The 27,930-nt window shown below is 37.5% G+C and overlaps 1 protein-coding gene and 1 long non-coding RNA gene across 3 annotated transcripts in view; one reads left to right on the forward strand and one right to left on the reverse strand.

Annotated features, from left to right (window-relative positions):
• The window catches only part of NR5A2 (nuclear receptor subfamily 5 group A member 2), an 87,072-nt gene that overhangs the window by 44,888 nt on the left and 14,254 nt on the right, over nt 1–27,930 (forward strand). For both annotated transcript variants that reach the window (XM_042820031.1, XM_042820032.1), the window contains 2 exons: nt 5,259–5,378; nt 15,813–15,960. In XM_042820031.1, the coding sequence (XP_042675965.1) occupies nt 5,259–5,378; nt 15,813–15,960 (268 nt within the window). The remainder of the gene's footprint in view (nt 1–5,258; nt 5,379–15,812; nt 15,961–27,930) is intronic.
• LOC122160984 lies at nt 18,609–27,433 on the reverse strand. The gene is made up of 3 exons (XR_006169018.1): nt 27,322–27,433; nt 26,133–26,247; nt 18,609–18,759 (listed from the first exon to the last, which is right to left on the reverse strand). It is a non-coding gene; the product is annotated as an uncharacterized LOC122160984 (long non-coding RNA).

Here is a 27,930-nt window from a genome sequence, read left to right on the forward strand (position 1 = left end):
TGGATGAGCTGAGGAAATACTCTTCACTTTGTGGTGTGATAGCTGTGCATGGCCATCCAGAATGTGGCTTGTCCTTAACACCACCATAACCACTGCTGAAACAAATGCACCATCCACCGCCACTTTGCTACATTTGCTGTTTAGTCTCAATCAATGTTCAGCAAGTGTTGATGATGTCAGTGGGTGCAATTTTTCACATGGAGGAATTCAATGACACACCTCTGCTCTATACGCACTTCCATGTTAGACACCGTTTTGTCAGATCGCTCTTCTGCTGCCATCTGTCACACAGCAACAAAACATAATGGAATATCGATGGGAAGGTTCAATCTCTTCTTCCATACCACCAACATCCACTTCAGACATTGCAGGCCAACTTAATAAAATAGAAGGCATTACTTTCGGAGCAACCCTTGTAGATGCAGGGAGGCTTGTGTGTTGTGTTTTTTGGTGGTGGTGGGTGGCTGTGACAATGACCATTTATCTTCCAATTGTAATGTGAGAAAAATGCTCCAAGTAATCCAAACAGCACAAGGATAACTCCAAATTCTGACATGTTTCTTTTTCCTTGCTGTAATCATAGTTGAATAGGATTTTCTTATAAGAAAAAAGGATTGAAATAGGATGCCGTCATGTACTAAAGCTATTAGAAAGCTACTCCTTGCTCTACCTTAATATTCTTACTTCTTGAGCGTGGATAGTAGACATATCCATTTTCATCTCTGCTCGTGACAACTGCCATCCTCTGTTTGTCTGACACAAAGTACTTGCTCCTTCTTTGCCCCAGCAGTTTCACTTACTCTCACACAATCCCTTTAATTCTGTATGATATCCAACTTCATCATCTTCACCTTCATGGTTTTACCTGACGTCCAACTTCCCTCATATCCTCTCACTGCACAACACTCTTTCCTTTACAACCTCCTCCTAAGTACTCTCCTTGCTTCCTCTGTTATCCAGTCACTGTTTTACAAGTAAGACATCTTACTCCTTTCACAATCTTAACATTATTATTCTTTCATTCCACACTATCTTTGAGTCACACCCTTCCTCCTTAGCTTCCTTCACATCTTTCCTTAAAAACCATTTTTTCAGCAACAACTTCCAGTTACACTGTCCCTGACGATGAGAGTCATCATCTGAATGCCACTGGCCAGACAGGACCTAAATTTAACCATCTGAGCACAGTATTCACTCTTGTTTTTGCTTGAGGCTACATAGTTGTCAAATGGACATATCATTTGACAACTTGCTTAGGTGAGACATGGGTTACATTATGCTTATGTCAATAGTTTGTTATGGCAGGGAGCAGCTGCAGATCTGGGGAGAGTTCTTGTAGTAGCCAGTTGTTGGCCATATGATGCTCAATTTTTATTTATAAGCATTCTCAGTAGTTGTTTCAAAGGGCACTTTGTTATTGCTGTTAATTGATAACAGTCTCAAAAATCTCCACCAACCAAAAAAGCTTGAAATTTAGTCACCAGTACAAGCTTTTGGGCTTGCTTCTAACTGAATACATACTATGAACAAAACCAACGTTGATTACTGAAGGCTAATGACTGGAGCTAAGACATCGTGGTCACAGAATCTTACCCTTTCTTCTCCTCGCTATGGAGGAGAACTAGCATGCTTCAGCTTCGGAGTCACAGAAACTGAAGTCCACATGGTGCTTTTTCTGCAAAGTACTTCCTTTTCAGGATTCACTCTGCACTTTATCCACCAAAGCTTAAGCCTCATCGGCTTCAAGATCATTTTAAGATATGCATTTGTTGTGGCCAAGCGCTAATTTTTTGTTTTGTCAGACAATGTATGCTTATGCACAAGTGTGCCACAGAAACACAAAGGCATCTGTGCTCTGGATAACGTTACACACTTCCTAAAGATTGCCAGCTAATCCTAGCATAAGGTGTGCTATGTTACCACATTTACTCAGTGGTTTGTTTTGTTTTCTATTTCATATCCAGTATCTGTTAGCAGAGGTATGTGGTTTTCCTCATCTATACTCCTTTCAGAAGTAGGCTGTAATTGCTCCTCCATTTTATTAATTTGCGACCCTCCTCAAAGCCACTTCTGTTTCTTCCTAGAACAAACTGGGAAGCATTTTGCTGCCCTGCCAGCTTTCTTAAAATGGCAAAAGCAGCTGGATCTAATCGTTTCCTGAAGCCAACACTGTGTTTTGGATGTATATTTTGCTTTTTATGATATCCATTTTATAGGCTTTCACTGGTTAAATTGCAGTGAATACAGAGAGACAGATTTTCTGAACTACTAGCAGATGTTCGCTGTTGCTAGTTTTATGAGTCTTGTAGAACAGCAGGAACAGGCTATGTGCAAAACATTTTTTTGTGATTTTGCCATCTCACACTGTTCTCACAGCACTGGCTCAGTAATGACATGATAAAGCTTGGGAGGTAGGCTTTGATTGCAGACTAGCTGCTGTTGGGGCCTTCAGAAAGCCAGACCTGTAAAGTGCAGTTTGTTTTCAAAAGTTGCTGCCTGTGGCTGAGACAGATGGGTTAGCTAGAAATATGTCATTTATAATACAATCAAATGCTTGACCTCTTATTCAGGTATTCGTTGTTATGACGTGGATGTTCAGTGTTTAAACTGTCTCACAGCTTGTTTTGTTCAGATGTAAGCTGTGGTAGCTTTATCTGAAATGCTAATTTAGGATCAAATGTTGGCATTATGTATTTGAATTTTGTAACACTTTGTTATACACAGAAGAGAATGATCATGAACACACAAAACCCAAGAAAACCAAGAGTACTAAAATCCGTAAATTTTAAACAATTCCTTCTAAAAATGCTTCACTTCAAATCTGGCACACATTTTGGTGGTGAGTGTTTCACTGGGAGAATTCAGAAGACCACTCCTGAGCTAAAAAGTCACTTGGTTGTACTGGCTTTCTAGTCAAAGACATGTTGCAGGCAGGGGAATAGATACCTTTTAATACAGAATCAGCCTTGCTCTGCAGTCTGAACAGAAATGAATTATCACAGGCACAGACAGCATACAGATAGAGCAAGGCTGAGTTTGTGATAGCACAAGCTTTACTCTGACTTAGTAATATATCCATCTACAGAGTCCACACCTTCTGTCCTCCGACTCTGCTGCCCATGCCTATGTGGCTTATAGGTGTTATCTGGGATTACATGTATTAACTGTGACTGTAGGCAGAACAGCAATTATGTTCAAAGATTATGCTCAAAACCTCAAAGTAAAACTTTTGAAATACCAAAATTGAGAGTGTTTTATCCCATACTAATTCAGCCTTTCTTGTACCTATGCATTACTACTACAACAAAAATGCTGATTGGAAAAAAACAGGAATAGGACAGACAATCTTAACACAAGCATTAAATAATTCTGTAGTGATTAATTTTTGCAATCTTATATGTTATTTTGGCAACATTTAAAAATAATTTCCTTTGTTCTCTTTTCTTTTGGAATACCAAGAGAAAAACAAAACAAAACAAAACAAAAAGAGAAAAACAAACAGAAAATGCTATCAACATAGAAAACACAGTGGAGAGAATGAAGCATTTCCCAGCAGGGATACCTGCTGCAGTCGTGGAGAAGGTCCTAGCAAAGGCTGTGGGGGAGAAAAGGCTGTGTTGCACACAGGTGCTTCTACATCGGCTTCATGCTGATCTGTTCCCTTTCTCTCCTGATTTCATTTCCTTGCACAGTCCAACGAGGGGGAATAATTTGATACAGAAATCTAAGGGAGAAAAAACGGGACCAGAACAGCTGGGAGACAATTGTGACAGGGGAGAAGGTTAGCTGACAAATGTGGGAGGCAAAGAGAGAAGGGAACGTCTAAGATACTGAAGTTTGAGCCATATGGCAAGTGATTGGAAATGAGGACAAAATACTAGTTAACTTTCATAGGTGACACTTGGAAAATCCATTAGTTATAAACATTATCCCTTTCTCTACTACATAACTAGAAAACAAGTATTAAATGATAAAACGCAAAAATTCATTGTACAAATGATTACCAAATTTGAAAATGCCTATTGCAGTATTTAATTCAGCTTATGCAAGTCTGCTCTTCATACACAATTTCCTGGGCATTATCATAGCTCCAAATCAATCAAAATAAGAACCACTGGAAGACCTATGTTAATAGAACTGTCTCCGAGAAACTTAATGCAAGTGTCCACTGCAAATACTCTCTGCTAATTTCTTTTTTATTTCTCCTATTTTATATCATTTTAAATCTGTTCAGCAGTTACTACCAATGCAGGCTCTTAAAGTCCTTTGAACAACATAGATGTTATTGCCACATCCACCCTAGCCACTCAATTGTATCAAAATTAACGTATGCATCCTTTAACCCTTCTAAAACTGTCTGAAGTCAAAGGCTTTATTTTTTTTAGGGAGGAAGTCAGTAAGCACTGCAAGAACAAATCCAGACGATACTGTTGTTTACTCTGCATTACAGTTTTTCCCCATGTTCCTGCAAATTTTCATCAATTTTCAGTTTTTTAGGTGAATGAAACCGGATCTAGTTATCTAGTTGCAATTACAGTCAGTTTAGTGAGAGCCTTTATTGTCCAATATCCTGTGCATCCTAAATAGCATTATACCAAAAACTTAATACAGGCTGCTTGTACAGAATGCCCAGAATGCTCCTGCAGTCCGCAAGTGCAGGCAGTGGTACGTCTGTCACTGCCTTGTGTACATCTCTTTTGTGCCCTGCTGAAGACACCCAGCTCATGTTTATGTTTTATTTTTTCATACTTACGCAGCCATTCTTACCAAGAATGTTTACCTGTTTTTGGTTTTTTTTTTCACTTTTTCCATTTGAAAGGGACTTGGCTCTGACTCGGGCTTGTTGCAGCATTAGTGGTCTTGAACCAGCAGAGTTTCTCTGTTTACAAAAGCTGAGATTCAATGATGAACCCAATGATGGGAAGGTTCACATTAGCATTGGATATGCTATTTTTCTTTTTTACCAAAAACAATGTAATGCTGCTACAAGCATTTCAGAACTATCTTATTCTACTATTATTACTTTGCATAACATAATCAACTTAAATATTCTATGCCTTTTACAGATAATGATTTCAGCAGTGTTGCGTTTATTCAGCTGAGAATAGCAGCTTTGTGAACAAATAATTTTTGATAGCATTTCTGTTCTCATGACTATCCTGATATTTGAAGGAGGAGGCATGGTAGCCAGCTTTCAGACTCTGTAGTGTGATGGAGGACTCATTTCCAGTGTAACGCCACCAATGTCTGCTTTACAGGTTGATGACCAAATGAAGTTGCTTCAGAACTGCTGGAGTGAACTCTTAATTCTAGATCACATTTACCGGCAAGTGGTACACGGGAAAGAAGGCTCCATCCTTCTGGTTACCGGGCAACAAGTGAGTATGTGAGCTCAGAGAAGTATTGATGGCTTTTTAATAATCATTTTCAAAATAGCAGGAGTTTAACTAGGTCAGAAGCACTTCTGTATTCTCAGACATTCTCCACAAATAATGTAGCTAAAATGACTTGTGCACTCAGTTCTTGGTCTGTTGATTATAGTTAAACTTATAAAAGCAGATATAATCATAAGCACTTTGCTTTTCAAATATACTTGTATACCTCAATGATTGAAAAACAGCAGATGAGAAGTGTTTCTCAAGGATTTATATTCTTGGAGCTAAAATGGTTTGTTTCTGACAGCAACAACAAGACATCCCAAACTCTGTGCTTCAGGTCTAAGCAATTTATTTTCCCTTCAGAATAATGGTTTACTCAAAAGAATCACTAACTGGATCAGAAACCTAGATAACTTGCAGCTACTGCCTCAAAAATGCCTTGCTTTTAGAGAAGTATGCGCTTGTGTGAGAGACTGGGGAGCTGAGACACCTAAAACCAGGAAAATAATTCAGACCATAGGATATGCACACAGATATTGTCTCAGGAGCTGTCTTGGGGAACATGCACTCCAGTTTCTGCACAGCTTTCCAACAGCTAATTTTCTTTAGATGTCAAATGCTTGGGTTACCCAAAATGCAAGAGCCATAATGTGGGCAAATACCAGGAAAACTGTGAGAAAAATTGAATGAAGTAGGAAGATTTTACTCATCCATACTCTCCAAAGCACAAAGAAGACAATAAAGAACCTTATTCCTAAGATTCTTCTTTCTGAAAAAAAAATCTCAGTATCAAAGAGAAATGCATCTGTGTGTGATATTCCTGATTCAAAGTGAAAACAAATGATAGTCCACTGCTACTTAAGGAGCTGCAAAATGAACTGCCTAGATGCATACACACAAGGGAAAGAGTTCCCTTTTCTAACTATACAGATTCTCCATTTGTGCCTGTGTGCTCAGGAATCTGCTTATAGCTTTAGTCACAATTCTAACACTGTAGCCATTTCTTAATGCTAAGAAGTGTTTATAAAAATCATTATAAACACTTCTTAGCATTAAGAAATGGCTAAGGAAATGACTGTATTTATGACTAAAAGATGTACAGTAGAAGGGGAAAATGATCCACTTGTACAGGAAAAGTAGTGGGAAAATTCTATAGAATTGGCTCCTGCACCTGTGTGGAAAGTCCTCGATGAAATGAAGTGGTAGTCTTTATTTATATGAGAAAAAATTAGTTGCATCATTCCTGATACATATCAGTGCTACTGAATAAAATTACTGATTCTATTTATTTGCATTTCACAATCTGCAAAGCAGAAAGAATTACGCTGGCAACTATTTCATTTACCACACAGGGTTCTTGTGTGATTCCTCTGTTGTTAATCCATAAGCACATAGACTAATTTCTGTTACTGAATAAACTGCTAAATTAATGCCTCCTTTGTTATGTGATGAGCTAGCTTTTAAAGGTGCCGAGTGCATAAATTCCACAGAAACTGTTGAAGACATTTACATTCCTTTACGTTCTTGCCACTGCCACCATTTTTCCACAATAACAGTTCTTATCTGGATTAGCCACTTTTATCTTTATTTGCAGAAAAAAAGCAGCTGTACATGTTCTCATGGCAAAGCATAGCATTTTACTGCTGTTGGACAGCAGCATGCTAATTAAATGCACTGCTTAGAAATCATCACCTGGTTTTGGAAGCTGTATATTTCCAACTAAATTAAAACCTGGGTAAATTGAACAGATTACATCGATTTTTGCCCCAAGTCTGTCAAGTAAGTTTAATGCATTCTCCTTTTAACATAGTTTGGCTTTTCTATGCCAACATTTGTCACTTGAAACTGATGCAAGCACCCCTGAGTTTTCCATCCTCTGTGCATTCCTCTTCTCAATTAGGCTGCTTGGGGAGCAGGGAGCCGTATTATCAGAATACTAAACCAGACCCTTTCCTTCCAGCAAGTTTTTTCAGCATACGACTCTCTTCCTCCCTAAGCTCTGCTGCGAAGCAGAGAGTTTTAGGAGACCCAGTTAGCAAAGACTGATGCAAAGGTGGCACCGAGTACCTCAGTCCAGTCTGTGTTCACTAATACTAAATCACCAGCCAACTCCAGCAACAGTTCTACATTTTCCTTGTTCTTCCTCTACTAGTGATTTGACATCCTGCACAAGTCTCAGCTTTAGCTGATTTAAACAGACTAGTTTAAAATCTTCCTTACGTACTTAGACAGCGCTTCCATATTTTTTGTTCTGAGCCATTTCCAGCTTTCACCTGCTGTGCACTACTGCCTTTTGGCAGTGTAGCTCAGTACTGAATTTCCTGTTAAGCCAATCTGATTCACTACGACTACCTCTGAACATCAGAATGGACCATCCTGGCAGCATCAAGTTGGTCTGTTGTCCTTCTAAGGCATAAGCCTAGTTCAAATGTGCTTATGACAGGGGAATTATGACCATTGCTCTCACCAATAATTAACTGTAAAATAATTCTGGAAAACCACAGTTCTAGACCATGGCATTACCAGTATTTGCTGCTCCACTAAATGCTGCATACTTGCTGGATGCTGCCCGATACTTTCAGTTCCTCCAGTAGGAGGAACGGAATTTACAGAAATTAATTGATTCAAGTGTGGAAAGCACTCTGACACTTCTAATGAAAAGTGCTGTATATGTTTTTACTTACAGCTACCAGCAGAGCACTATGAGCAAAATTACAGTCAATCACCTTGTTTTCAAATATATTAACTTTAAACTGAGGTCCGGAGCTAGATAGCCTATTTTATTACCTGAGAGATCATGATTATCACCACAAGTTACCAAATTGGAGACCCTAGAAGCCTCATTCCTTGCTTACCTTAATATATTCCTCCATAAAAGTTACTCATAAACACAGTCCTTTTTACAATCACAGTCAAGAGAGAAGCTGTCAGGGGGGAGCTTACCACCACTTAATTAGAGCATACCTGCTCTCTCCACTCAGAGTGCACAGCCTCTGCTCCTCAGATATAAAAGTCAAACTTAATCTAGCTCTCCAGGGCCGTACCATTTTTTGTTCAATCCTAGGTATCTAAAATGGGCTAGTAGTTAGAAGCACACTCGATAATTTTCAAACACATCAGCTCACACCTGTTACCCCAGGGCATTCTTATCACATTACCATACACGTGCGTTTCCCTCAAGCCACTGGCTTATGAGTTTTTCCCAGTGTCAATCCACTAGTCCTACTTTGATGGCAAAAAAAAAGCACAGTCAGCAACAAAGAAGTGAACAACGTCCCTTGCACAAAAAGGCTGTGGTTTACTTTATTTTGTTATTTATTTGGTTCGAGTTTCATAAATGAACCTCTTTTGTGTGCATGTGTGTCAGGAAAGCACTTTTTTCATATCATTACAATTCCTCAGCAGTTCCTCAGAAACAAGTTCCTCCCTGTGCTGCACACTTCATTTTCTGCACTAACTACTGCCCCTTAGCAGCAGTAATTACCATTTCAAAAGGAAATAAAGTAGCACAAATGCATTTCATAATAGAAAACAGCCAAGGAGTGATTTGCAATGTGGTAGTTAATTGTAAATCATTGCCAATATGCTCTCCATCCGTAAAGTTTAGTTGGCTTGCCATGTGCCTTGTAATTTTAACAGACAATTTGTAATTATAGAAATTTAATGCATCCAACTTGAGCACTTTAGTTTTGTATCTTCTACTCCAACAATACATAGTCAATTTCCAAGATCCAGCACACACAGGATAGACACTGAAGTTCTGTACAGAATGTCACTGCTCTTGCATTTTCAGGCAGCATTCAACACACAACACATCAATTGTAGGATCAGCTCATTTTGTTCATACCTCCACTCCTCCGTGTTGCCAAACCTTCTGTTTGCTGAGTTTGGTCAAAGTGTTTCAGATTCAAAAGTGTGCCTAAGAATATGCCTAAATCTGATACTTTTTGAGACTGTTCAAGCTACTGATTAATTCACGTACATCAAACATATATATCCTCTCACCTGGACTTATATTCTAAGACAACACCTGAGGAGAGCATGAGGAATAACCAAGATCTCAACAGCATTTTGTTTTGAAGCAAATCATAATCTAACTTCAAGTTAGATCAGAATTTTGTGGCTTGAACTTCCACTGAAAAGGGGTGCTCTGTAGCTTTTTCAGCTGTACCTTACTGAAAGGTCTTGAGGTATCACATAGGGGCTTTGCCTGAGGAATTTTCTGTGGCAATGCCATTTTGTTAGACTTACCACTTGCAGAGAAGGCTTCTAATTCTCCTGATGTACATGAATTCATTGGCTTCAGAGAATCTGCTTGTCTAGGTGACCAACTTGTCTTACTGCTGAAAAGGTTCTTAGGAAATAGCTTCATTTTCAGATTGTAGGCTGCAGATGATTGTTTCACAAATAAAAGGATGACCCTTGCAGAAGCTGTTGTACAGATTTAGAAGAGTGGTTGAGAAAGAACATGCCTGTGAAAAAACTGATCTCTATTCACATTTGCTTGCTATTGAACCTGTTGTAGCACTGAGGTTTTAAGGATAAAATTCCAAATCCAGTTAAAAGACAGAAGCAATACATCTATCTGTCTCAACTATCCATAGCCTACCGAAGCAGCGATACTTTCGGGATCCAATGTAAATGCAACCAGTCTTCTGGACCAATGGGAAAGTGTTCAACTTAGTAGAGAAGAGATTCATGTAAGTGTGTAAGACAGAAAAATGAAATCAAAAGAGTTAAAAGTCCCTGAAGAAATAGACTGAATTAGTACAGTCCTAGTGAGGCTGCCCAAACATTTACAAAAAATTTCCATTGATGGATTGTCTTCCAATATTGTACATTCAGCAGTGGTTGCATATCACCTCTTCTATACATAAGAAACACAAAGACCATTGCAACACTGAAGCAAAGAAATGGATTCTACTGTACTCTAGTTCAGTTATACTTTAACATCTTCATATTAATAACAGTTTGAAGAATGGACTACCACAATTACTAAAGTAGGAAAATGTAATGTAACTGGCTAAAATAGCTCTCTAAATGAAACTTCAAAATATTTTTATCATTGTGCCTTTTGTGACATAAATATTTCTACTATAAATGAATTTATTTATGATCAACAACTGGGCACAGAGTTTTTCCAATCCTGATGTACTAGTCTTCTCTGAAACCGAGTTAGACATACTTTGCAATACTTTAGAGTGTTACCATTTGCATATTATAACTAATTAGCAAGCACAATAACATCATCCTAGGGGAAAGGCCCACTGGCAACTTAATTCATTATCTTCTATTATTGTATATCATGTTAAAATGACAAGCATCTTACACTGTGTAAGTCATCACAATTTTAATTAATATATCCAAAACTAATATGAGCATTCGCTGATTTTGTCTGTGCTGAATCCTCCTTGATTTTTCTGTAGGCACCTCTCCTGTGTGTTTTTCTACATACATTTGCTTTAAAACATAACATTAACATTTTTGAAATATAATTAATGAAAGTATTAATAACATGAAAATATTTAATGAATTTAATAATCACCACAATTGCCAGCAAAATATATCTTCTCTCCTACCTCAGGAAATAGGGAAAGTAATTAAGATTGTGATAGTAAATTAGCTTGCTTGGTATATACTATGCCTAATGCCTTTTTCTGGGAGAAATGCTCACCCACTCACATAGCCAGACACTAGAGCCAACTCAAAGGCTTCAGGGCTTCCAGTGCAGGTTGCTACCTGAGGATGGGAGCAGTGTCAGAGTCCACACAGCCAGCAGCAGGCTCTGCTACCAGAGTAGCACAGAGCAGAGCAGTGAGGAAGAGGATGGTCATTTTGCTGCACCCAGGTGCTTGCTGCCAAAACCACAGTGAGCTAACTTACTTCATGTGAGAAAAACAATCTGCTGTATCAGTCATTTCCATCTCTTAACTGCTCTGCTTATCAGTTGAGAAATTTTTGTGACACCTGACTTTCTAAAAGCTCCTGAACTGTAGGTACTTTACCAAGATATATTACTTTTAAGAAGAATTGTCATGAACACTCAGCACTGGCCTGACTTGCTTCCACTGTCATTTAAGGCATTTGGACTTTTAAGTCACTTTGAACTGGATCAAAAAAAGGGACTTAGAAAAAATACTTAGCATGGCCATATCTCTCTGCAGTCCCATTTAGCTATATGATCCCCTTTACTATCAGTTTTGTTTTTTTTTTTTCAGAGCTGTTAGTATTTCTGTATTCTCTCTTGCAAAGCCTGCTGCCTCATCCACCCAGCCCTTACCTCTGCAATGCAGCCGGGAAGGCCAGCAAACTCAGAGGTAGCTGTGAGAAGTAGCTATCAGAAATGGTGAAAAGAAGGGTATTACATGCCTGTTGAAATGAATTGAGCGCAATTTTCTATTTGGAATACAAAACTGGAAGTTCTCCCCCAGATCTCTCTTTCTGCCCAATATTCTTGATCAGAACGTGTCTACAAGATGTATGAGGCTTACCTGAGGCTACTTGATCTTTCTGACTGTCAACAGATGCCCCAACTGCCAGGATACACTAATATATTCCATGCACTCTTTGGACTAGAGATTTGACCCTGGACTTCTCACATCTCAGTTGACTGCTGAAAAATTCCCAGTCTGGCACTTTTGATGCCTTAGGTAATCCAGTCCACAGATATTAAAAGAGCTGTTGCATGAGCTGGACACACAGTTACTTTCCACTGTCATGACTGGAGTAGTCCTGGCCATGCTTAGAGCCAGTTTGACTCTCTAAGTGGAAGACAGACCAGCAAGGACTTTAAGCAAAGTTAGATAGCAGCAGAGTGGAGGTTTCTAGTACCTAATTTTAGATTTAAACACATCAGTTAGCAAACGGTACTACAGCACAGCCTGCAGTATAGCACATACAGTGATATCCACACTAACCATAAACAACTAAGTGTAAGTACCAGAATGGCAAGAACAAGTAGCAGCATAAATTATACAGTGCTGTTCTGTTGGCACTGCTTTGGTACTGAGCTAACCCAGTTAAATCTCAATCATTACTTCTTCATCATTACTATATTCACCGTGCAAGATAGCACAGAGTACTGGTACATGAGGAATTTACACCTCCAGTCATATGTGCAGCCATAACTTTATGCCATTTGCTTTATTTCTAAACTAGGTGATATGAAAGCATCACTGAAGCTTCTGTTTTCAAAAATACCAGCTAACTTGTCACCATCAATATCAACTAAATTGTGCAGTAATAGTAATTGGGAAGCCATTTGTTGATTTGATTTACCAAGTGGAATTTGTCATACAGTGTTAAGCAAATATTAAGATGTCAGTATGCAAGTAAGCATTTTGCTCAAGAACTAGGCTCTTTTTGTCTTTTAAAAGCATGTTTAATCATGAACTGAAAGGTGAAAGATTTAATACACCTTTTAATATTGCTTTCTGCATACAGAACCAAACAAGCAAGATAGTATACTCTTTAATGTGACCAATTTTTTTCCAAAAAGACATTAACTGAGGCTTTTTCATGCACAGTTGATTTTCTATAAACTGATTGACACCTTTGGGGGTCGTCTTTCCACTGACTTATAATTTTGCTCACTCTTGAAAAAAGCCTCCTGCACACCCAGTATTCTCTAGTTAAAGCCGAAAATTCAACTCATCATATTTACACAATAAAAAAAAATCCATTCTGCATTGTTTTTAATTGCAAATCCTACTCAAGGGACCAATTCTCCTGCTTAGGAGGCAGCCCTGTGCCTTCTACTAGAGAACCAACTGCAGTCAATTATGGTAATGAAATGTCAATAAATATAAAAATTTAATACAGCCTGCTCGTGGTGAGTGGCAGATGAGGACTTGCCTCCCAGACAAATTTGCTGGTGTTGCAAATATTAAATGCACCTGAAAGAGTAGCAGGTTGTGTGAGAGCTCTCCAGTAGAGGGATGGTGGGAGATCCAGACATCTACTGGGCTTTTCCATTACGGCATAATTGCTGCACTAAAGCCACTGATATTCTTGACATCCAGACATCTTAACATCTTATTATGAATTGAAAGGTATATTTCCCCCTCAAACTGGAACCTCAGTGAGGGATTTCGAGCTTTCTTCCTCCACACAACAAAGAATTAACATTACAAAAGGGAAATTAAGTTGAGAATGAGTTGATATTTGTATGTGACCAGTTTCTCAATAGGAAGTAGTAGAATCGTATCACCATATTAAACTGCTCTATGAATAAAAAGCATTTGGGCACTTTACTACTTATTTGTTACTATTTAAGTAAACATATATCCTTATCTATAACGAAATATGTAAATAAATTTATGTACGTGGAGGCCGCCCCCCCGCGGGGGGAGAGAGAGAGAGAGAGAACAGATGAAGTAGAAAGCAGTTTTTGAAAGACAGTTTGTCTAGGAGTCACAAAGACTGGATCCTAGTTTTGTCACAGATTTCTTTGGACGAGAATAAACAATTTAATGTCACCACTTCAGTGTTCCCAAGTATAAAAGACAGCAATAAAAACTATCTCATAGGATATTTAAGCATTATCCATTGGCTTCACTGAAACATAAGCACAACACTAAATGCTCTGCAGTGCTATTTTTAACATCCATGCCAAAAGAGTAACTTCATTTTTCTTGTACAGTTACTTCCAATCAATGTCTTGGGAGCACTAAGTATATATAAATAAAATGTCTTATTAAAATCTGTAACCTATTGATTACATAAAGGTCATCTCTAGGAGAGGTTAGTTTTAGACCTTTTCAATCATTTATCTTATCTTTCCTGGCTGAAATTTTGACAGGTTTAAGTCCTAGAGTTTTCTTCTTGCTTTATAGCTGTTTATGATTGAGCGAAATAATTTAACACTTTTAAAATAAAGAAAGAATATGTTTCAAAAGACAGTATCCATAGCACTTACTTAGAAAGTATAAATTCTAAGGGATCAGTGCCTGGAAAAACAAAATTTTCAGTACTGTTCTATTTCTTCTGGTGGTATCTGATCCTTCTTCATTAAATACTTTATTTTGAGAGACCTTAAAGACTAGATTAGAGCACTGACATCTTTAAACACACTGTTAACCCACAGTGTGCACTTACCATTAGAATTTGCCTTAGTTTAAAGCCGGGCTTCACCAACATGTGGTTATATGAAGTATGGCTGTCAATTCCCCTGTTGCTGTGGAGGCCCCTAAGAGACTAAAGCTCTGCAAATATTAGAATAGCCAGGCAAGAAAGGCATTTTGAAAACACCTAGCACATCATAGCTGCTGCGCTTTGTCTCTAGATCATGGCATTCCCTGAGGCCACAGAGCCTAAGCATGTCTCAGCTTTCATCATCCCATAACAAATTCCACAGAAGTTAGCAGTGACCATTCTCAGAGTGGCAGTGGCTGGTGCAGCCATTTGAATGGATGCATCCCCTTAATGACACTAGCATTTCCATAAGAATGTTTTAGTATGCACAGTGGTGAGGTTGACTGATTTCAAGAATTGCAGTTGAGTATATCAGCTAGGAAGGGTTTTAAGCACCCCTGGCTAACAAACATTGCGTTTAAAATAGAGTGCATTCATTGCAGCTTTCTGTTGGTCCTCTTCATACAAGAGACGTTTAGAACAGCTTGTGGAGAGGCCAGTCTCTCTGAGAAGGAAAGGGCAGCATGTCAAGGGCAGCAGACCTCCCCTGCAGTCACACTCCTTACTGTGCTGCAAATGAAGGGGCTTCATGCATCATGGTGACTGCCTGGGACTGTGTCTGTGCAGCTGGCCTGTGCCACACACCTGCCCACTCCTCCTCCCATAGCAGAAAAGGAACTGCTAGAAAAAGTCCCTTGGAGCCACCTCCAGAAAGTGCCAGGATTTTGTGTAGCTAAAGAGAACAGAAACTACCCTCACAATACCTCCACTTCCTGTGGGAATACACCGACATTTCAGGGCTTGAATAGAGGTTTCTGGCCAAGTTACGGGCACCAGATTATTTCCCACGAATAACTTTATATCCCTCAGGACTAATATGCCTGGTGTGGGGGCAAAGCCCAACTTCATCAGTCTCTCTCCGCAAGATCATACAGTTACAATGAGAACAAGAGACACCAAGTGTATAAGACAAACTAATAAGGGACATAGCTCCCAGTGTCATAAGCAACAGTCATATATAAAGCCTCGAACACAAGCTAATACAGACAAACCAGCATTCACAGAGATGTGACATACCATTAAGATGTATGGTTTAATAATAACTCCAATATATACTGTTGTGCTAAAATGGGTTTGTATATGAAATCATCCTGACTTGATAACATCATTAAATTGAGAGTGATTCTTTCATCCAGGAGTATCCTAGCTACTTGTGACTATGTGACTACTTGAAATATTCTGAAGTGGTTCTGTGGGCACAGACAGATATATTTCATAGAAATATGTACTTCTCTTTTGCAGGTAGATTATTCCATAATAGCATCACAAGCTGGAGCCACCCTCAACAACCTTATGAGCCACGCACAAGAACTAGTAGCAAAGCTTCGTACCCTGCAGTTTGATCTACGAGAATTTGTATGTCTCAAATTCCTGGTGCTGTTTAGTTTAGGTAAGTAAATTCTACTTTTCATGCTTACATTATTCCTTACTTATTACTGCTGCATTGTTTCTTTTTTCCCTAAAAGTGCTGAAAATATTTTGCTTTTATTATTGTTTCCTGAAAAACAAATATGATTTCAAAATATATTTTATGAGGTCCACAGTAAACAGATGATCATCTTTTAATTATAACTTGCAGGACAATTAAATGGAAAGATTAAAAGTGGGGTTTTGATTGAAGTGGTTTCTAAAACCTACAGAATTTAGTAGAGTATTACAAGCTGACTCTACATACTCTGAATATTCCTGAACAAAGATAACATTTTATTATAAATTCCAGAGAACAGAGGAAAATATAGATTGGTATATTTTTATGATATTTGTTTATAAAAAACAGATGATTTGGAGATATGATTAAAATATTCTTTTTAAAGGAACTTCAGGTAAGTATAAACAGTCTTGTTTGCATATGGTTGTCACACTGTAACACATAAATCAGGAAGATAACTCATGGTCTTTAAAAAGTGAAAGGAACTCTTGAAGCACAGATTAATGATAATAGCTTTATGACAAATCTAGGTAGGAAATAAGCTTTAAAGGGAAGATTGTTTTGCACTAGCAGAGAGGACGCAGAGGAAAGATACCTGTGCAAGACAAATTAGTTAAACCAGTGCCCTTCAATGAATCAGTCAAGAAAAATCACCAACGCCAGGAATAAAAAAAGGACTTAGGGGGATGGATTCCTATTGACTTCATGGGAACAGATGTTTCTCTTGTCTTCTGTTTCAGGTTTGCACACTGTTGACTTAATAGAACTGGTCTAAATAAACTTTGGCTAAGTGAATTTCTTATTTACAGTTATTTTTTATTTACAAGCAGTTGAAAAGAGAGACTTAAAAACTTAAATAAGGTCAGATCCAGCAATTTCTCCATAGCCAAAATTATGGTTTTACTCAGAAGTTGTTTGCCTACAAAGAGAGTGAACAGTCGAGCCAAGCACAACAATGAAAGAAATACCAGCAGTACTGACATTTAATGATCTTTTTCTTTAATTATCCTTTTTTTTTAAAGCTTCTCTGTGAAGGAATAAAATTCTACAAACAAATTATTAAAATACAAAAATACAATTGCAGATAAACAAAGAGAAGTAAGACAATTTTGCATACACTGTGAAAACTCAATTACTCTCTGAAATATGTCCTGTGTGGTATTTATAGTGTTTGAATCTGTTATGGAAAGTTTAGATGAAGTTCTCTCAAAATACAAATCGCATTTTTCTCTGATTTGCGCTACAATAAAAAGAGCTACTTCTCCTGCTAATGGAAGCCTTGCAGTCATATTGCTTCTTTATAGAAACAATGTAGCAAAAAGAGTCAGCACTTTCCCAACTATTAATTCACTAGTTAGTGCATTGCATAACTCAATTAGATAAAAGTCAAAATTAGATGTTATTCTGTAAATAGTAAAATACTACGATGTTGCCACTTGACCCAAAGAGCTAAGGCATATATTTGTAGAGAACGATGATAAAACTGAAATAAAAAACACACATAACTTTTCCAGCTAACTATGTTAGTTTATGCCCAAAAGTATGAATGAGTTGTCTGGATGAAGTTGAGTGAAGTTGAGGTTTTTTAAGACACTAAAGTACCCTGCAATGCTGGTAAGCATTCAGCAGAGTTGTAAAAACTAGCTAAGCAGCAAATTCAGTGGAAAAAATTGGGAGTAATTATTGTATCTAAGTACTGAGATGCATTCAATGCATATCTTTGTTTCTTAAGGTATCTTAACAGAAAACTGAACTTAATACTGAAAATACATTATTAATCAAAACAATATTTCAAGAGTCTGAGCTGACTTTCATTGAAAATCTGACTCTGTAACGTTTAATGGAATAAGAAGCATATCAAGAAATACCAACCTTTCTCATTTCTGAGGATGTCCCCTCCATGGTGTAAATATATACTATTATACTCTTGCTTCCGTGCACAGACTCAATAATCCACAACATTCATTTACTGAGAAGAAACCATTTGGCTTTTTATAATCACAGTTACAAAGCTACCTTGAAAAGCTGTCTGTTATTCTTGACTATACCTTATTGTCTGTATCTTTGTAGGACGGCCATCTCCTTGAGGGCAAAAAACACCGTCTCTTTTTTTTCCCCTAATGTATCAGAAGTGACAGTAAACATTTCAGAAGGCTTAGTAAACTAACAGTAAAATAACATTCAAAACTCATAGCGTATACAAAAAATTTTAAAATTACAATTTAATCGTATCAGTTGCTTGCTAGTGTTTAAATGAGAGAGGTAAATTGTTCATTATACATTTGCCAGAGGTTCCGAAGGATTTACATAAGAAAATGCTTTTGATTGCTGGTAGTGTAAAGATGCTGTGGAAGCTTAGACAGGTGTATATTTATCGCAACCTTAGTAGCCAGCAGTGCACAACTGTTTCTGCAGCCATACGAGTGGCACATCCAGGCACCGGAGATCTACTCCTTTCTCCAGCCACCTGTCCCATCTAAGCAACCTTGCCAAGTACATAATGATACAGCTGAAGAAACCAAAACATTTTGGTACCTTGCGTTTTTAGATGGTGTGCCCTCTCTTTAGTTTAGCCTACCTAGAATTAATACATTTAGAATTAGCTAACTTTTAAATTTCCCCTACTGGTTATAAAAAAAAACACTTTACCTCTCCACACTTAAAAAATTCTCCTTCCACACCAACGTATCTTCATACTTCAGTGACTGTCTGTTCGTCCTCAGTGGCTTCTCTTGCTATCAGTCCACTCACTGCCAAGCCCTGGAGAGGAATAAGAGATACATTCTCCTGTTAATTCCAACAGTGGAAGGGAGGCGAGCTGGTAGACTCCAAATCAAAATTGAAGTGTTACACTCAATTTTTTTCCACAATCTTAAGATATTAAAAAAAAATATTCAGTAGCTCAAGAGAGACATAAATAAAAATTGGATTTTTTTTTTTTTTTTTTTTTTTTTTTTTTACTTAGTTGCATTTGAGAGGCTTCTTTCAAGGAAGGTGAACTAAGCAATTCAACAATAGTCATTGTACAATTGATGGAAACATATTGAGCAGGCACATAGTAATAAACTGGAAAAGAAGAAAGGAATCTTTGAGAGACTTGGGTGTTGAGCCTACTTTTCCCATTTGCTCTGCAGGCTTCACATTTCTTAATTCATGTCCAAAAAACAGAAAGGGCATATGTGAGAAAGCTGATTATCAGATAGGTGTGCAAGTCTTTACCAAACTTCCCAATAAATAGAAATTAACATAACTGTCTTTCTAAAAGCTAGCCAAGTTGTCAATAATGCAATTTCTTTACCCACAGCAATACGACTAATTTTTCCATAGTATATAGCCAATAGTATATAGCCAATATAGTCCACAGTACACATCATCAAAAATTGCTAGCTTAAATCAACATATGTTGCAGACAGGAAAAGCAATTGAGTCTGTTTATCTCTGAATTACCACTAATGAATCTGACGGCAGCTTGGAAACTCCTTTTCTATTGTGACAGAGTTAGAAATTTTTTCTATTTTATTCTATTCATTCTAATTATTTATTTAAACGTTGAATTCTCTAATACTGGGGAAGAAATAGATTGCCATGACTCACTGTAGTGAAATCTTGGCTTCACTAAAGTCAAATAGAATTTCTCACTGATTTTACCAGAGCGAAAATGCGCTTCAATGTTTCTTTAATTTTCCTTCTATCACAAAATAAAGTTCAGATCAACTTTTCAACCACTCAATTTGATTTAAGTGATTTAAAAAAAAAGAAAAAATTGTGAACCAAACAACTGTCTATAATACAGGTTACTTTTTATTATCTTCTGATGTAACAAATCTCTTTTCATTTCACAATTCAGTAACATTACAAACTGTTCAGTTAAACTAAAATCAGCCACTGTTCACTTTTTCCCAAAACTTCCCATTTGTCCTGCTTGTTTTTATTATCTGAACTCAGCAAGGATGATTTGTCAAGCCTTCCATCAAAGCAGTTTATAAAGTGAAATGCCAATAGGAAGAAAGTTAGACATCATTTGACCCATGTCCAAGCACTTGTCTGCCTGGAGCTAAATGCTAGAGTAGGCAGCAACTTACTGGTACTGCTCTCTTATCACTGTCAGGGCACAGATAAATGTACTTCATTTAAGAAATGAAGGTTTTATCAATAGGCAAATAATTGCAGAGCCACTATCGATCTCACATCTCACTTAATGTGAGTCAAGAGGGACCTGTGGACCTGTAGAAATGGTAAACATTTACTTGCTATGGATGGCAAATAAAAGGAAGAAAGGGAGAAAAAAACCCAAAAAACTCAATTTTCAAACAAACCACAGCAGTTACTTAACAGTACAGCAAAGATCCACTCTGACTAGGCAATACTCCATACCCATTTCTTTTGGGTAAGAAGAATATTAGCAAATATTTCCATGCTTTCAGTCTCCCTACAGCTCGAGGGTAGAGATGGGAGGAGAGCAGATTTCAGTACTGGGCTCCACTGCAGGCAATTTTGGAAAAAAAACCCTTCCTGTTAGGATCTTCACGTAGATTAAACACAGTGAATGAGAAGCTTCCTGTGAACACACAGGAGTAGTTGCACAGAGCCTGCCTGTGCTTAGTTTCATTTTGCACCATTAAATCAAATCAGCACAGTTATAAAAAACCCTGGAGCTGGAAAAAAAAAAACAACAAACTTAAATCAGCTATTGCACTTTCTAGTATATTTTATATAACATCGTTGGTCTATCAGATGTACAGACTTCCCCTTCCATGGCTCCTCCTATTGATGGTTTAATTTGCAGTCTGATGTATGCAGATCAAAAATTTAGTGTATAAGCATCAACTGGAAGTAAAATAACAAGGGATACTGATTACGTGTTGGTGGTATTGATGACACTTAGGGGCACAGAAACAAAATGAACGACAAAGAAATAAAGGAGTTATTAAGGCAGAAGGTTTTGTCAGACCAGAATGGGCCTACAAAATGAAATAGGAAATACAAATGAAGAATTATACATGAAAGAATTCATGCAGGGTTATAGACCTTTAAACATAATGGCACAACTTAAGACATTTTTGCATATTTTGATTTTTTTTGCAGCCTGCCTAATAATCCCACTATACTTTCAACAGCTGCAGATGTGCCTTTTACACTTTCTAGTTAAAGAAATTGCACCAACTTTTCAAAGCTCAGTCCAGAAAAAAATGGGAACATAACTAAAAAAAGAGAATTAGTCAAAATATCTTCTTCTATTCTCCCATCACTTGCAAATTTTGGTATCAGAACTAAATAAATTAAGTTAGGAGGTGATCAGCTCAAAACGCAACCACATATTCTTCAAGACAGCAGATATAGAGAATGCTGTAGCTTTTGTGCTAAGAGTCACTCAGAGAAATTACTGGAAAGAAAATCCACCGAAAACTATGAAATACAGAGGACTGTTAGTTCTGTTTGTAACCTCTAGCAGCTGGAACATCAGCAGCTGCTGTTGGTAGGGATCATTCCATGTTTTCTTCTTACACTGTTCCCTAGGACATCTGTTCCTGGTTACTGTCAAAGATCGGATCACGATTTAGATGAGCCATAGTGCCATAGTATGGCTATTCTCATGCTCTTACAAGATAAGCGTAAGTCATTTATAAATTTCAGGGTCAAAGATTTCCCTTCTGTAAACTGGCCTACTATTTCTTCAGCAAGATAACAAAAATTACCAGAAAACAATACTTTATTTTCAGTAGCACTTTCAGTGCAAGATCTGAAGTGGGTGCTCTGAACATGCAAAGTGTACCATAACAAAGGCTGCCCTGACAAGCCAGTACAAGTCCATGGTGGAGCACTCATCCAGGAACAGAATGGTACTCACTGAGTCTCTTCTTAATTCCTCTAACAGAAAACACTTAAATCTTGAAGAGTGTCTTAAAGCCCCGAGACAGCTCTGAAGCCAAAATGCTCACTTTACCAGTTTACTCTTTTCATAGTTTGTAAATATACAAATGTTTTCACAATCAATTGCATACATATGTAATCAACAGCATGTACTTATAGTTGTGTCATTATTATGAGATGGTTTTATTAAATCCATTGCCAGTTTTTTAATATTCATCCAAAGTTCACTGAAGCGTACTTCTAAGACAGTACCTGGCGAACAGGCAGTCAAGGTGTTCTGTACAATCAGCATTCAGCCACATCCTTCAAGCTCCCCCACATCACATCTGAATTCAGAAAAATAGTTTCCGCACACTTATTAAATTCAGGCTCATATCACAGAATCACAGAATCACAGAATGGCCTGGGTTGGAAGGGACCTCAAGGATCATGAATCTCCAACTCCCCTGCCACATGCAGGGCCAAATCCTAATATATCCTACTATATCCTATCATATCTATCTACAATAGTATATGAGGATAATGTTGGCAAAGAAACTTTTTCCTAAATTTTATGTAATCATTTGGAATTAAGGAAGGATAAATTAGTATTCAGGAGATGTGACTTCAATATTTATGCCATTGAGATTTGGCAGAAGCAAATAATGGTACATAAAGCTGATGCTTGTCTTAATTAAATGCAGTGTAATAGGTGTTGAGGCTTTTTTTTCCCCTTAGTGAAGAGAGCAGTTTAGCAATGACCAGATATAACTCATTCTGAAGTTCAAAGTTTAAAATTAATCAATATGTATTTATAACAAGGGAGGGACTGAATGTAATTTATTGCTAGCTGAAAACTGGCTAATAGATAAAGACGAGATTTATTTTAGTACATTTTTCCACATACTAGTTTCTGACAAAATATTTGCTCTCTTTGATTCTTAATTATTTTTTGCTGTACTAACAGTATTTCAAATAGAAGACTTATTGAAGGAATTCCCCAGCCACAGAAAGGCTGGAAGAGACACCAGAGAACTTAAAATGAGACATCTATCAAGGAGGATCCTTTCACTGTGAAAAGCTCATTGTTCAAAGTAAAACTCTTAGTAGTATAACATTTCCTAATTTTCTGGTGAGGGATTCTTAACAGTCTATATTCCTTTAAAGTTTGTGATGCACATTTGCAATGATAGCTAGGTTTTAACTGGAACAGAATATTAAGTTGAGAGGCACAATTCCAACACATCTACAGCCCAGGGTCACTTTTCTTAAATGTCACAGTAAAAGCTTTGAGAGTGAATATGAAGTAGGTAGATCAAGAGTGCTGGGGAGAGCTCCAATTCAGCATGAGTCAGAGTGGAGAAAGCAGAAAGGCACTTAGCCTGGAAAGGGTGCGGGTGAGACAGGGATGGCATTGTAGGGCAAGCCAGAGGCAGGAAGTGACCTCATGATGCTGGTTGGTTGATGATAAATATGGAAGGAACAGCTACAGGACCTTGACAGTGAATACAGTGAATACAATTTTTGTCTGATGTAGCAGAGGAAAAGGGAGGATGCAAAGATAGCAAAGCAGTGAGATTGGAAGGGAGTCTTGAAAATGGTGTTTCCCAAGATCAAAGGAAGAAACGTTGTGGTAACTGAGACATAATACGATGAGGCTAATGCTATTTGTTAAGAATTAAACCCAGCAAACAATGGCTTCTGTTCATAGTCCATGGAAGTCTATAAAAACACATTTACAGATTCAGCTATGTTATATTAGTTTGGGATTAATTATATTAGAAATAGGCCTACTTAAAGGTCAACATTACTGTCTTTTGGGTGATCTCATCTATAGATAAAATGGAGGCTCTGTTTCTAGAAATCAAGATGAACAATTATTTAGATTACTTTGACATAACTGGATTGAAAATTATAGACTTAATGTACAAACCATCTAAATGGAGATATTCGACTTGAATTGAACAAAATGATGAAGGAGATATTGATGACGACTATAAAGGTCCTTTCTTGTATCCACATCAGCGAAAGCAAATTTCATAGGCAAGAAGTTCAAATTCATCATGAGTCTTGCAATTTCACTGTTTTTACAAGCTCTACCCAATCTTCCAAGTTATAATGCAATTCTATATGGACTCTCACTGCTGTATGTCCCACGTTAATGACAGAAACTAAGGATGACTGTTTCATTAGAGATTATGTGGGTCAGTAGAACAGTTAAATATCCAGTCTAGCCCTGAAACATTTAATTTGTCTCTGATTTTTTGGTAAAGCAGCCTGTCCTCCTTTCTATTCTGCAAGTAGAAGAGCTATTCCACTTTTCTACTTTAATCCTCTGGGAAAGAATGAAAGAGAATAAACAAAGATCATTTTAGGATCAGCTCATGAAGGACTTACTCCGTTCACAGAGCCAGCATATGGAAATACAGAAATCAATCCTCTTGTTTACGGTTGTTTCTGACTCCATTACAGACTATAGAGCTCAGAAGAATTTTATATGATATCTGAGTTACTTTATCTGGTAAATGAATACTAGAGATATCTTTGTAAAAAGTGGTGAAATACAGAGATACTATGTAAGATACAACCTAATGAAAACAGCTTTGTTTAAATAAGCTAAAGACCAAAGGCAATAGTTAAATCAACCTGATTTAAAGTACATAGAATACATTTTGAGCAAGTTTGATATTTTCCTTTGGAAATAACATTACAGGAGTTCCTTGCTCTATTTTCATGCTAGCATCTGAAACTGCAAAAACAATATTTTCAGAAGTGAATTGTAGCATTGTGTACAACATGCAGGACAAAGTGGATTTCCCTTTGCTGTGTTCTTTTATTTCTTTGTTTTTACTGAATTCTTTAGAGAAACAAAAGCAAAGACATCTTCCCTTCTCTTTATCTACCAAAATCTGTAGCACAGTTGAACAATTAAAAATCAGTCCCTGAAAGTTCTTAGAGACGCTAAATGATGATGAATGGAGTGAAGACTCTGATAAACAGACCTTTGCTCCTGAGAACACTTTTTCATGGAGCTGACAGGTTTTAGTTCAGCCTCCCATGCAGGTTTCAAACATAGCGCAGGAAGGATGAAAGAAGTCACGGCAGCAGCTATATTGCAGATATCTTTCTTGATGAAATGTCTGGTCAATTATTCTTGTGAATAAAATACAGATTACATATATATAGATAAATAGTGGGGTTATTTATTTGAGTTATGAACTAAACCAGTATTTATTAAATATAAGTTTTCAGTAATTCTTCTCAGCCTTGGATGCCAAAGTCATAAATGATAAACTTCTTGCAGAATTTTCAGATAGCATCCTATTTTGTGGTTGATCAAAGTTTTTATTTGCTTGTTTTTCTATAAATTACATTAAATTACAGATAAAATTTAATCACTTCTGATTTATCCTGATTTTATTTCACAAAATGTAATGAATATGATCATTACTGGTTTATATTATCTGGTTGTCTGCCAGTTGCAAGCCACGGAAAAAAAGATTTGAGCAAGTGCATTTCCTTTTCCTTTTTTTTTTTTTTTTAAATAAATAAAATGCATATATTAGAAGGTTTTGAAATAACAAAAGCATTAGATGCTTGAGAGAAAATTAGGTCATTTATTTGTTAAATACAAATCTCACAAGTAATTAGAAACATGAGTATCAAGCAGTATTTGCATTCTGTGCAGCTGCCTTTCTGTGCAGACAGTGAGGATTTCAGAATAACCCAATTGGTGTGCACTTTTACACTTTGTAATATGTCCACAGAATACTAGCAAGAATGGCTCAAACAGTTCCTACAAGTAGGAAAAATCACTTGCAAATAACTCAGAAGCACACTCGTGTCCGCTTTGGAAATATTTTTGGAATTTCTGTCCCACCTTCAATACACATTGTGGATGTTTAAGATACAAGCTTGAATGTATTTTACATGGAACAAATATATTGTTATATAAAATTTTTAGCTGGTATTGGCATAAGCACTTAATATCAGTGATTACTTTTGTTAGACAAGGCTCCCAGAGTCACTTACTGAGTATATTTAAATGTGAGAATATTTAAATATCTAAATAAACAAATGAATATTTAATTTAAATATATATTTTCCATTTGGACATATACTTAAATGCTTCTCTGAAGGAGGAACATGCTAAAGGAATGCAATGGCAAAATTCACTTGACTGTTTCTGTAACAGACCACTTATTAAATACTTTCTATACCACAAGGTACAGCCCACAGATTAGGAACTGCTTCTCACTTATTTCTATTGCAGAGACTCTTACCTGAAAGGCTGTTTGCTACTGTCAGCCATTCATTGGAGACACATTCACTGGAGACACACGTGCCCCACTCCCCTGTTCTTCTCTTATCCCTTTGATGCTTATGACAGCTTAGACACTGGAAGGGAAGGGAAACAAAAGCAGTGGTTGTCTATAACTGAGGAAAAAAGACCCAAAACACTGCAAAGAAACACTGAAAAATAGGTTTGGGAAAAAATACACAGAAGCCAGGAGAAGGAAAGAATTGCAAAAGTGGTGGGAGAAGAGCAGTAGAGAATAAGATATTGAGCAGAACAAGAACCAAGAAGGGGGAAAAAGACAGGAAGGAAAGAGAAACCATGGAACTGTGATCAAAGCCAAGTGAGAGAGGGAGAGGGAGGAAACAGTGGCAAACAGGAAAGAAACAAACTTTACAGGTCAGCCTTGAACACAGCTGTGATCATGAATTGGGATCAGAAGGGGACTGTGCAGAAACACTAATTCCCAAGCTCACAGCTTGGAGCACGTCCCACTGACTTATGTTGGCAGGAAATGGGAGTGAAAACTGCAGCTCCTCAGGCTCTTGCAAAGCCACTACTGAGGCTGGATGAACTTCATAGAGCACAGGTTCTCCCTGTTACTCTGAGCTTTTGCAGAGCCATCAAGAATGGGGCAAACTGAAAAATATAACATAAGCCTAAAAACAGTCTACATGGCTTCCAAAAGTTTAGTCTGCACACAGCTATTTTTTTAAGAAAATTTTAAGTATTCACTATATAAGATTATTCAAGAATTAATAAAGAAAATCTTACATTTAGAATCATCCCCAGTAGATGAACATTTTAAATATATTGTACAAGGCATCTGCTTGCCAGGTGAAGGCAATTCTCAGGAAGGAGATGAATTTCAGCATCAGAACAGGGAATTACACTACAACAGTATCTTTCCCCTCTGCCAACAGCAAAGATTGTAAGAGATCAGCAAACTGCTCAGGATGAGACAGACAATGTTATCCTGTCATCCAGTGGGGAAAATCCATATCCCAGAACAGAACATCTGAGGCAGACTGTTCTTCATGCTCAGCCTGAGGCAGGCTGAATGGGTAGGTTGAGAAAGTCATTTCCTTTTGTCTACGAGCATCTCTCCAGGGAAACGTTTGGTGCCAGAGAATGGAGAAACTGGCAAGGTTGAAAAGGACAGGTATCATACTCACATTCTCTAAAGAAGTGCTGGAAAACAGTACGGCACACTGAAAGTGTTCCTTCAGAGAGGAACATTGCCAAGAGTCTACTGCAGGACCAGCGTCCTCTCAACTGCCCACTGTGTTCCAGCTGGCCAGCTCACTTCTACTTGTCATTCTTCCTCCCTTTCTGTTTTAAGAGAGGAAAGTAAGAGCCCATAATTAATTAAAACCATAGAAAAATATCAGAGTTGATCCAGGGAGTAAGGAGAGAACAGAGCAATTAAGAACTTTCCTGCTAAACCCTCAGTGGGCACACTGTAAAGTTTTGAGTGTGCTGTGCCCCCTCAAAAACATGGCAGACAGAAGCAGGCACTAAAAAGAGCTTTCAATTACTTACATGCCTTTGGCGCCCTTTCAGGATGCTGTGGAGCTGGAAATGGCTGTGGTAAAGTTATTTTCTCTGAGTTTGCCTTTCATGACAGAACAGCTCCAATATTTTGATCTCAAGAATAATCAGGTCTTTTGTGTTTCCTTTTCAACTAACTGCAGACTTTTGCAAGTTAAAAATTAATGACAACTTCTCTTCCTTTTTTTTTTTTTTTTTTTTTTAAACATAATCTTTTTGTGCTTCCCTGAAAA

The sequence above is a fragment of the Centrocercus urophasianus genome, unplaced genomic scaffold (assembly GCF_019232065.1).
Source record: "Centrocercus urophasianus isolate 14NV4802_14NV808 unplaced genomic scaffold, USGS_Curo_1.0 seq_18, whole genome shotgun sequence".
NCBI classification, from domain to species: domain Eukaryota; kingdom Metazoa; phylum Chordata; class Aves; order Galliformes; family Phasianidae; genus Centrocercus; species Centrocercus urophasianus.